Source organism: Schistocerca cancellata, chromosome 3 (genome assembly GCF_023864275.1).
Source record: "Schistocerca cancellata isolate TAMUIC-IGC-003103 chromosome 3, iqSchCanc2.1, whole genome shotgun sequence".
Classification (NCBI taxonomy): Eukaryota; Metazoa; Arthropoda; class Insecta; order Orthoptera; family Acrididae; genus Schistocerca; species Schistocerca cancellata.
The window spans coordinates 481,769,907-481,782,256 of record NC_064628.1 but is presented as its reverse complement, the minus strand read 5'-3'; the positions used below and the strand labels follow the sequence as shown (position 1 = coordinate 481,782,256).

The following is a 12,350-nucleotide window of genomic DNA, read 5'->3' as shown; positions in this document are numbered from 1 at the left end:
TCTGAAATGTTTCCCTTGCTCGGTAAGTGCTACCCTGTGTAAAGTGCTGCGGGCACCAAGAGGAATGCTGATAATTCGCAGACACTGACGAAGCGCAGGCTTTCCCGTAACAAACATGCGGTTTTATTGTTGTGTGGTTGTTTCCTGGACACCACAAAAAATCACCCAAACACTTGAACAATTCGCTGGGGAAATGGCAGCCAGTGCTGGGAGCTCTCACAACGTGAACAAGTGAGAACAACATGGAAGTTCCTGAACCACATACCGGCCGCAACAAGATGAGAAATTTTTACCCTGCACAAAGACTCAGAGACGTGGTCTCGAAATGTCGGTCAGCCATTGGATGGAACTGCAGACTGAAGCGCCAGTGAGAACGCTGCTATATCGTAACAGTCGGAGAGTCTGTGAGCAACCAGGAGATGCATTCTGGCAGAAGATTCAGTCCCTCTGACAGAGAGAGATAAAGAGGACGTTGAGGCAGCCAGGGAGAGAAAGGAGAGACAGTGATAAGGCAGTGAGTTTGCCCTCTAGGGCCATGCCATCCTATTGCCAGTTTAATCGCGGGAGTCAGATACTTATTTAAAATTTCAGTGTTTATTGTAACTTTATGACATATTCATTTTCGTTCCTTCTTCAACTGAGGAACGCTTGTGGTCTGGCGCTTTGGTCTTTAAGCATCTTATTGCACAGTGAACATTCCTTGCCTGACGCCAGCCTCCGTACAACACTTCTGCGAGACAATTACCGCAGACAATAGCCTCAAGCACTGCAGACACAGGACGTTGCAAACGTGTACTGCAGTAGACGCTGCGCTTTTCAAACTATTGGTGACCTAAATGGAGTTTTGAGGAAGTGTTTACAATCACATTCTTTTTTATTTTCTTTTTGTAGCTATTGCTTATGTAATTTTGTAATTTCGCTGTGTATCTTCACATTAAACTCATCACACATTAGTCTTTATCCCTCTCTCTATTTCCCACTTTACAAATCCATCCAATTTTTAACGTAGATGCCACGCCCTTGGAATTCCAGATGGTGAGTCGGTCGAACCGAATGTAATAAAGTGTGATTAGTACCAGTTTTAAATTAAACTTTCCTCCATTGTTCCGCTTTTGTAGACTCTTTCAGATGCGTGAAGTTGGAGAGCCCCACCAGCCTGGTGGGTACACAGCTTGTAAGAATGCTACAGGATAGGCTGGGCTGACAAATAAGTGTTAAGAACAAAATTCGATACATTCGCTGTTTCGGAGTTAATTATAATTGAAGTTAGCCAACTAGACCGCTGTACGAGTAAATTCAGGCTGCTCGCTAGATACGATTACTGTCAAGCGTTCCGATCCTTTCTACTGTCCCATCTCCAGTTTTTATATGGCTCTCTTGGTCGGTTATAGAAAACCAAACGAGGACCGCACTTGCCGACACCGTCTTTGTTTGGTCACTTGAATTTGTGCACGCAAAGGTATGACTGACTTCAATGTCAGTTAAGTTGGAAACGGCAAAATTTGTCGAATTTTTTCTTAACAATTATTTCCCAGCATAACAGACTGAAAAATTTTTCAGCTTTATTCTGAATACCCTGCAATAGTAATAACATCACGAACTTCAGCATACAATAGTAGTCATTTTCATGCTCAAAATAGGTAGGTAAATCCTAAATTCCAAATATCGCAGTTTGCCGAATCTACTACACGGATTTTAAAAAGTGAAGCCCTGAAATGTCGTTTAATTTGCCTCTTTTAGTGGTATATACCAGAAGCAACAGTTACTACCACTTGAGAAAGCTGACACCGATATCTCTGTACTTTATATAGACATGAAAAGAAACTATACATCTTTCAATGAGAACCGTTTCACATTTTATTTTGGCGAATACAGAATTACGATATCTTAAATGGTTCTGGAAATATCTGAGGTTAACAGCTTAGCTGATTCACGCCGTATATCTTGACATTTGAAATACTCGTACATTCTCTGCGTTCACGCCGTATATCTTGACATTTGAAATACGGTACTGTTCCTCGTACGTTCTTTGTGATTAAAAGGTAGACCTGGGAAATAACTAATCCAATTATAATAGCCTTTTTCATTTACAGAAGCCACCAGATCGATATGAATGTCTCGTAAATGACATTACGAACCAACCTGAGGAAAGAGGCGAGACGAGATGTAATGAGACGTCCATGCCTCCCGCACTCTGCCCCTGTAGGGTGACGAGGTCTGGGTCGCCACCGAAGCTGGCGATGTTCTGCTTCACCCAGGTCAGCGCCAGGTGCTGATCCTTGACACCTGCGTTGCCGGGAACGACATCATCTCCGGTGCTCAGGAAGCGTGCAGTGGAATTTGGCACTGTTACTCGTGTGTCCACACTCCATTGATGGAGGCTGTTCTGTAGCTTAAAAAGAGATGTTTCGAGAGTGTAGGCATTACTTTCTTCATCCAAACACTTTCATAGTACGCTCATTTCTAAACGAAACATAACAGGTACAGTTGATAGAAAGAGGAAGAAAGAAGTTAATGAATATTGTCCCATCGATTCTGACGAAATTAGAGGCGGAGACTGAAGCAACTGGACAGCGATATATATATATATATAATCCTGGAGATGGAAAAAAGAACACATTGACACCGGTGTGTCAGACCCACCATACTTGCTCCGGACACTGCGAGAGGACTGTACAAACAATGGTCACACGCACGGCACAGCGGACACACCAGGAACCGCGGTGTTGGCCGTCGAATGGCGCTAGCTGCGCAGCATTTGTACACCGCCGCCGTCAGTGTCAGCCAGTTTGCCGTGGCATACGGAGCTCCATCGCAGTCTTTAACACTGGTAGCATGCCGCGACAGCGTGGACGTGAACCGTATGTGCAGTTGACGGACTTCGAGCGAGGGCGTATAGTGGGCATGCGGGAGGCCGGGTGGACGTACCGCCGAATTGCTCAACACGTGGGGCGTGAGGTCTCCACAGTACATCGATGTTGTCGCCAGTGGTCGGCGGAAGGTGCACGTGCACGTCGACCTGGGACCGGACCGCAGCGACGCACGGATGCACGCCAAGACCGTAGGATCCTACGCAGTGCCGTAGGGGACCGCACCGCCACTTCCCAGCAAATTAGGGACACTGTTGCTCCTGGGGTATCGGCGAGGACCATTCGCAACCGTCTCCATGAAGCTGGGCTACGGTCCCGCACACCGTTAGGCCGTCTTCCGCTCACGCCCCAACATCGTGCAGCCCGCCTCCAGTGGTGTCGCGACAGGCGTGAATGGAGGGACGAATGGAGACGTGTCGTCTTCAGCGATGAGAGTCGCGTCTGCCTTGGTGCCAATGATGGTCGTATGCGTGTTTGGCGCCGTGCAGGTGAGCGCCACAATCAGGACTGCATACGACCGTGGCACACAGGGCCAACACCCGGCATCACGGTGTGGGGAGCGATCTCCTACACTGGCCGTACACCACTGGTGATCGTCGAGGGGACACTGAATAGTGCACGGTACATCCAAACCGTCATCGAACCCATCGTTCTACCATTCCTAGACCGGCAAGGGAACTTGCTGTTCCAACAGGACAATGCACGTCCGCATGTATCCCGTGCCACCCAAAGTGCTCTAGAAGGTGTAAGTCAACTATCCTGGCCAGCAAGATCTCCGGATCTGTCCCCCTTTGAGCATGTTTGGGACTGGATGAAGCGTCGTCTCACGCGGTCTGCACGTCCAGCACTAACGCTGGTCCAACTGAGGCGCCAGGTGGAAATGGCATGGCAAGCCATTCCACAGGACTACATCCAGCATCTCTACGATCGTCTCCATGGGAGAATAGCAGCCTGCATTGCTGCGAAAGGTGGATATACACTGTACTAGTGCCGACATTGTGCATGCTCTGTTGCCTGTGTCTATGTGCCTGTGGTTCTGTCAGTGTGATCATGTGATGTATCTGACCCCAGGAATGTGTCAATAAAGGTTCCCCTTCCTGGGACAATGAATTCACGGTGTTCTTATTTCAATTTCCAGGAGTATATATATATATATATATATATATATATATATATATATATATATATATATATATATATATTGTTTTAAAGGTATGATTTCTGGCATTTGGTGAAATTATTTAGCGAAACAAGGGAAAGTTTACGTTATTGTGACATAAGGGGAGGTTTCCTCAGCCATGCAGGTACATGGTGCTGCCACGTTGCTTCGAAAGTTACGTACGTAGGCCTATATTATAAGAAAGTTGTGCATGTGTCATGGACACTAAAGCATACATAGTTATTTAATTAGGTAGTTAGTTTCGTGTCTCATAGATCATTTGAATGATACTTTCATCGAAATGATGTATAACGATTCAGTTTAGACGATACGTATACATGGTTAGTGTTAACATTAATGAACACAACGAGTACATTATTATTTTAGTCCTACTCAAGCAACTACATTTCAAAACAACTTTTTTTTACTGGCCTCGGGTTTTTAAGTGGAAATTCGTCAATGGAATAGAAGGAATTGGCCGGGCGAAAGGATTTTAAGTTAAATTTAAAATTTGCTTAGTTGCTTGCCAGACATTTTACGTTATTGGGCAAGTGATCAAAGGTTTTTGTTGTTGCGTATTGAAATCATTTCTGAGCCACTGACAACTTTAATAATGAGTAATAAAGGATGCTTTTCCCTCTTGTGTTTTAGATATGAAGATCACTGTTCTTCTCAAATTTCGGTGGATTATTTACGACGAATTTCATTAGCGACTATAATTTTATTGTGATGGCGCAGTTAAAATGCCCAGCTACTTGAATACGTATCAGCATGACGTCTGGGGGTGAACACTACATATGATTCTTATTGCTCTATTTTGTGCAATAATTACTGTTTTCTAAGTGACGACTTACCCCAGAGAATTAATCCATGACACATTAGTGAATGTAAATATAGAAAATATGTCAGGATGTTAACTCGTTTGTTCCCAAGGTCAACAACTATACGACGAATACAAGTAACTGATTTTAATTTTTGAGAAGCTCTGTAGTACGCTGTTTCCAATTCAAGTTTTCATCAATATACACACCCAAAAATTTGGAGCATTCTACCCTATTTATCTACTCTTGTCATGTGCTATATCAGCTGTTTGTGTGGTTCTGTTTATTGTACAGAACTGAATACATTGTGTGTGTGTTTTTTTTATTTTAGAGAGAATCCATTTTCTGAAAACCACGTCAAAATTCTTTGGAAAATATTATTTACAATCTTGTAAGTTTCTCTCTCTAGTGAGATTTATTATGATAGTAGTATAGTTTGCAAAAAGTATCTCTTCTGCTCGTTGAATGGTAAGTAGAAGCTCACCCAATGTACGGAGTCGGCCAGAAGAATGTATACATTCTTTGTCAGTACTTTCATGTCTGTATTGAGAAAACAAGATGGCTAGAGCACGCTTGACATTTGAATACCGAAAATGTATTGTGAAGTGGTTTTTGAAGTTTGATAATGCCGATGAAGTGCAACGTCAATGGAGGTAGGAGTCTGAAACAGAACCGCCAACCCGCCTAACAATTAAATGCATCATTGACAAGCTTGAATTGCATGGAGCGATTTGTGATACTCACAAAGGAAGATCAGGAAGACAGCTACAGCAACAAGTTCTTCTTTGCCGGTTCTCGTGTTGGAAACGTTTGTTAATTCTCCACAGAAGTCTGCTACGCAATGTGCACTTGAAGTGGGGATTAGCAGTACAAGTCTACGAAGAATACTGAAAGCTGTCAAGTGGAAAGTTCACATTCCACGATGACTGCACGCGATTAATGATGACGATCCTGATCGCCAAATGCAATTTAGCGAATGGTATCAGAAAATGGTAAATGATGACGGACAGTTTATGACGAAGGTAGTGTGGAGTGAGGAGGCACAATTTAAACTTAATGAAACCGTGAATCGGCATAGCAGTGTGCACTGGGCACCGGAAAATCCACATGTTTACGTGGATGAAGCGGTCGATCTACCAGGGGTTCATGTGCGGTGTGGACTATTACCTAAGGGTTTAGTAGAACCCTTTCTCTTTGATGCTGCTGTCACTGGAGAAGTGTACCTGGAAATGTTATGCACATAAATTTTGCCAGGTATACGTGCGCTTTATGGAGCTGATGAAGAGGTCTTCTACCAACAGGACGGGGCGCCACCACATTACCACCTAGCCGTACGAGCTTTCCTGGATGACAATTTTCTGGGGCACTGGATTGGACGAAGAGGACCTATTGAGTTCCCTCCTTGGTCACCAGATCTAACACCTGTGGACTTTTACTTGTGGGGAACTGTGAGAGACAACGCCTATCGACGTAAGCGACGCACGCCAGGAGATTACAGAGACATGTGCAGCGATCTCCACTGTAACACTGACTGACGTAGTTGCGGCAACCGCTCGTCGTTCTGTTATGTGTATAGCCGCCAACAGTGAACATTTTGAACATTTAAAGTAGCCATATGCTACACTGAAGGTTGTACTAGATGTGTGCTCAATTATTAAATGTAAAATAAACACGTAAATAACACTTTTCGTTCCCTAAAGTGTGTAATCGTTTTTGTGGCAGACTCTGTATAAGGAAAGGAATGGGCCCAAAATTAAACCCTGTGGGACTCCCATTGTGATTTCTCCCCAGTCAGTAAAATTTGCTCTCCTTTCAACACTTTTTGAATAATTCAGTACAACTTTTTGAATTCTGTTTGTTAAGTATGAGACAAAACAGATGTGCATAAAACTGTCAATTCCCAAAAACTTCTGTTTTTCTAGCACAGTAACATGATCTACACAACCAAATGCCTTGGAAAAATAACAAAAAATACCAACTGGCGATATTTTATTATTTAAGGATTGTCCTGTTTGATGAGTTAATATGCAAATTGCCGTCTCAGTGGAGCAGTCCTTCTGGAATCCAGACTGTGATATGCTATGTAAACTATTTCTCCCTACGTGTCAGACTAGTCTTGAGTACACTACTTTTTCGAATATTTTGGAAAAAGATGTCAATAAGGTAATTGGACAATACACTCCTGGAAATTGAAATAAGAACACCGTGAATTCATTGTCCCAGGAAGGGGAACCTTTATTGACACATTCCTGGGGTCAGATACATCACATGATCACATAGACAGAACCACAGGCACATAGACACAGGCAACGGAGCATGCACAATGTCGGCACTAGTACAGTGTATATCCACCTTTCGCAGCAATGCAGGCTGCTATTCGCCCATAGAGCCGATCGTAGAGATGCTGGATGTAGTCCTGTGGAATGGCTTGCCATGCCATTTCCACCTGGCGCCTCAGTTGGACCAGCGTTCGTGCTGGACGTGCAGACCGCGTGAGACGACGCTTCATCCAGTCCCAAACATGCTCAATGGGGGACAGATCCGGAGATCTTGCTGGCCAGGATAGTTGACTTACACCTTCTAGAGTACGTTGGGTGGCACGGGATACATGCGGACGTGCATTGTCCTGTTGGAACAGCAAGTTCCCTTGCCGGTCTAGGAATGGTAGAACGATGGGTTCGATGACGGTTTGGATGTACTGTGCACTATTCAGTGTCCCCTCGACGATCACCAGTGGTGTACGGCCAGTGTAGGAGATCGCTCCCCACACCATGATGCCGGTTGTTGGCCCTGTGTGCCTCGGTTGTATGCAGTCCTGATTGTGGCGCTCACCTGCACGGCGCCAAACACGCATACGACCATGATTGGCACCAAGTCAGAAGCGACTCTCATCGCTGAAGACGACACGTCTCCATTCGTCCCTCCATTCACGCCTGTCGCGACACCACTGGAGGCGGGCTGCACGATGTTGGGGCGTGAGCGGAAGACGGCCTAACGGTGTGCGGGACCGTAGCCCAGCTTCATGGAGACGGTTGCGAATGGTCCTCGCCGATACCCCAGGAGCAACAGTGTCCCTAATTTGCTGGGAAGTGGCGGTGCGGTCCCCTACGGCACTGCGTAGGATCCTACGGTCTTGGCGTGCATCCGTGCGTCGCTGCGGTCCGGTCCCAGGTCGACGGGCACGTGCACCTTCCGCCGACCACTGGCGACAACATCGATGTACTGTGGAGACCTCACGCCCCACGTGTTGAGCAATTCGGCGGTACGTCCACCCGGCCTCCCGCATGCCCACTATACGCCCTCGCTCAAAGTCCGTCAACTGCACATACGGTTCACGTCCACGCTGTCGCGGCATGCTACCAGTGTTAAAGACTGCGATGGAGCTCCGTATGCCACGGCAAACTGGCTGACACTGACGGCGGCGGTGCACAAATGCTGCGCAGCTAGCGCCATTCGACGGCCAACACCGCGGTTCCTGGTGTGTCCGCTGTGCCGTGCGTGTGATCATTGCTTGTACAGCCCTCTCGCAGTGTCCGGAGCAAGTATGGTGGGTCTGACACACCGGTGTCAATGTGTTCTTTTTTCCATTTCCAGGAGTGTAGTTGTTTAAGTCTGTCTTATCACCATTCTTGTGTAGAGGTTTAACAACTGCATATTTTAACTTGTCGGGAAAAATTTCCTGTGTCACTGAGGCATTACATATATCACTAAGGGCATTACTAATTAATTAAGTTGGAATTACTTCCCAGAATTCTGGGTGATATTCCATTAACACCACAAGAGCTTTTGTTTTTTAGAATTTTTATAGTTCTACTAATTTCAGTGATGAATGTTAGAGCTATTTCTAGTTGCCTCACATTTTGTGAATACATTCTCTTAATTCTTCAGCTGAACCATTTAATCTTATTTTTCTCTAAATCTAGTAATTGTTGGAAGTCTTGCAACTTGTCATTTAATTTAACTGTTATGGTATCTTGTACATTGACTGACCTGTTTCCTGTGTCTCCCGTTTGACAATAAACCATGTAGTTTTATTTTTATAGTCTGCATTACTTATTATTGTCAGGACGCGCATACTTCTGAACATTTTAATGACATTCCTTTAAAATGCTACAGTAGTTTTGTAATATGCAAGTAATGTCGGATCTTGACTTACTCTGGACTTTATATAAGGGGCATTCAAAAACAATCCGTTTGAAGGCTGTAAAAATCAGAATCGGTACGCCAGTCAGGCAAAATCGGCATGGGCATTGAGGCAATCATCCCACCGACTCACCACGTTGATCATTTCGTAAAATTCTGTGTCCTGCTCCTTGAAGAATTCCTTAACTCCCTGCTCCCATTTTCGTCTGACAGGAATCTTCGACCCTTCAAGGCCTTTTTTTAAGGAACCGAAAGCGTGATAACCGCATGGGAAAATACCAAGACTATAGGACGGGTGCTCGAGTGCCTGCCACTTAAACTGGCGTTACTTCTACGTTACGACATTGACGATGTGGGCACGTCCCAGTTACGGCTCAGAATCCACTCATACTACTCAACTTTCTCCAGTATAGTGCTCCTGCTTTCCATCCTTCGCAGAAGTCCTCTTGCATGCGCCCTGCTAACTCTCTTTATGTTAATTTAATGTTCTCTACGCTGGATATGCTATGGTGCCAGCAAAATGATTGCACAGTCTTCTTCGAATACAGGAGTTCTAAATTTGACGAGTCGCCTTTCTTCCAAAGATTCCCATTTAAGTTCCTCATGCATCTCTGTTAACTATGGTATGGGGTATGTCGATCTGTTCCAGTCTTATCAATGCATCCCTGAATTTTTTCGATACCTTTTGTCACGTCCACTGGATAAGGACACCAAATTCTGAAACTATACACTATCATTGGCAGCACTTGTATGCGATTTCCTTTGCAGATTAACATTCACAAAACCCTTATAACAAATTTAAGTTATATATTCACCTTCCCTCGTACTGTTTTTATGCATCCGTTTCATTTCATATCGCTTCTTAGTATTATATCTGTTCAATTTGTTCACCACAAATTACCGACAAAATTAGTTCAGTAACTTCGATTCTGATGGATCAGAGTGAGCATGACATTTGTGGAAAGGTACATGCATTATATGTGCAAAGGTATCAGGACACCCTATTAGTGGACGAGGTGTGTCCACTCTCTGCCTTTATGAAAACTTCAGCTCGGCTGGAGAGACTTTCAAAAAGGTACTTAAATATCTGCGGAGGAATGGCAGCACATTCTTTCCCAAGAACCGAAAGCACAGAAGGCAGTAATGTCGAACACTGGTGTCTGGAACGAAGTCCACATTCTAACTCATCCCAAAGGTGTTCCATTGATCTCAGATCTAGAATCAAGGAAGGCCACTCCATCTCAGGAATGTTATCGTCCACAAACTATTGCCTCATTGATGTTGCTTTATGATAGGGTAATTGTCGTGCCGATACAATTATTGTCTCTGAATTTTCCTATCCTTGCCCCACACCACAACACCACCTTGTGGTTCACTGTTACCGTTACACATGATGGCAGGTAACGTTCTCCAGACATTCGTCAAAACCAAACCCATCCATTGGATTCTCACAGGTGTACATTATTCACCGCTCTAAATCACTCGTTGCTAGTTATCCAAAGTCCAGTAGCGTCTCCGTTTACCCCACCTCAAGCATCGCACACAGAAATGTGTAGCTTAATAGGAGATGCTCGACCATTTTACTCCACTTTTTTTAGATCCCTAAACACATTGTGCTAGTTGGTCTGCTACTAGTAGCACTTCTGGATCTCATGAATGATTTCTTCCGACGATTCCAAGCAATTTTTTACAATCACCCTCCTAAATGCCCGACGGTCTATACATAAAGGGCTTATTTCAATAGTGGTACAAGTCCATTACCTCCACTTTTCTGCCTATAATGATTCTGAAATTAATGATCCAAAGAAACAGAAAGAAAGTTTCATCTCTAGCAAGAAGCCATATGCTTGAATATTTCTGGTATCTCAACTGCAGATTTTTCAGCGCTCATTTAACTCTAGGACTCCGTATCTCAAAATGAACAAAAATGGACTTGTACCACTATTGAAATAAGCCCTTCACATGAGGTCTGTGTAGTCTTGGTTTAGCTGTGGTTGTTCCTTCGCGTTTCCACTTCACAGTCACTTCACCGACAGTCAACCTGGGAAACTGTAAAGTGGTTAAAATGTACCTGGGCGATTTATTACTCAGATGACATCCAATGACTAGTTCACATTCGAAGTTACTGAGCTCTTCTGACACATCTATTTACCTCTGATTGCTTCTCTACTTCCTACCAAACTTCCTACCAAATTTTATGCTGTCGGGTCGACCTTTTGTGACATGTTGTGGTCAACTACACATTACACAGGAATGCCCGAATACTTCTGATCAGATAGCATAGGCGTGCAAAACAATGGATTTTGCAATATGACACGTAAATGAGTGGAAGCTAAAGGCTGAGTGTAATTTGTGCAGTGAGAGACATGTTGCGAAACCCACACCGAAACATACAGACGTCTTAGGAACCGTTGGTCATACCGAGTGGCCCCAGGCGGTAGTTGATGGTGACGAGTATGACACCGTAGGAGACAAGGAAGACGGGCCCATGCTCCTGGTCTGAGCCGCTGCCGTATGCGAATCCTCCGCCGTGCACCCAGAAGAGCACGGGCAGCCCTGCACCCTCCTCTGGTACGCCCGGCACGAAGACGTTCAGGTAGAGGCAGTCCTCGGAGCCGTCACCCGTGTTCTGCACGCAGTCGCTGCCGTACGAGGTGGTGTTGCGCACGCCCTCCCAGCTACCAGCTGGCTGCGGATCCTGTCAAGAGATCATCAGTATTATCTGAACATTGTCGGTCCTACTTCTTTCAATGGAGGAACTGTTTGCGGAAATCGTGGCTGGAACATAGCAAACCATTTAGAAGAATGAATGTGCAGGGCGTTTCACTGTTGCTTTCGTGAAGCTAGATTTGAGGGCTTCAGTTACTATTCGTTATTACGGAGAACAAACTCTAGATTCATGATAATTTGCTACTCTGTTTTATTTACTGTTTACTTTATTTGCAATCGATTTATGGCTTCATCTTCCCGCAGTTCGTCTTAGTCATCGAAATGGTATATACACCTGCTTGTATACCCTGTTGCTGCACTGCGTTAGTAGATACTGTGGTTCAGTTCCTATTCGTGACGAACAGTTTCAACATTCAATTCTTAAACTCTCTCCAATAGATGACTTAGATAACTGCAGTGACAATGGTACATCTTGTCTTACTTTTGTCCAGATTTTCACCTCCTCCGTCTATGCGGGCGCCCTGAGTCGTCTTCGCATGAAGAAAATTGGATCATCTTTTTATGCCTGTAGCCTATACCATCTTGACTAAGGCTAGAAAACATCCTGTTCCACTCCATACGACCAAACGCCTTCCTCAAATCAACGAATTCATTTTTCCTAATTGCGACTAATATTACCGGTGGTGC

At 44.7% G+C, this 12,350-nt stretch overlaps 1 protein-coding gene across 1 annotated transcript in view; it reads right to left on the bottom strand.

The window, feature by feature from the left end:
• Positions 1 to 11,483, bottom strand: part of LOC126176373 (venom carboxylesterase-6-like) — a 38,053-nt gene extending 26,570 nt beyond the window's left edge. The window contains exons 1-2 of the mRNA XM_049923529.1: positions 11,415 to 11,483; positions 2,143 to 2,392 (exon numbers count right to left, since the gene is read on the bottom strand). Coding sequence (XP_049779486.1) covers positions 2,143 to 2,392; positions 11,415 to 11,483 — 319 coding nt within the window. The remainder of the gene's footprint in view (positions 1 to 2,142; positions 2,393 to 11,414) is intronic.
• Positions 11,484 to 12,350: the final 867 nt, after the last annotated feature.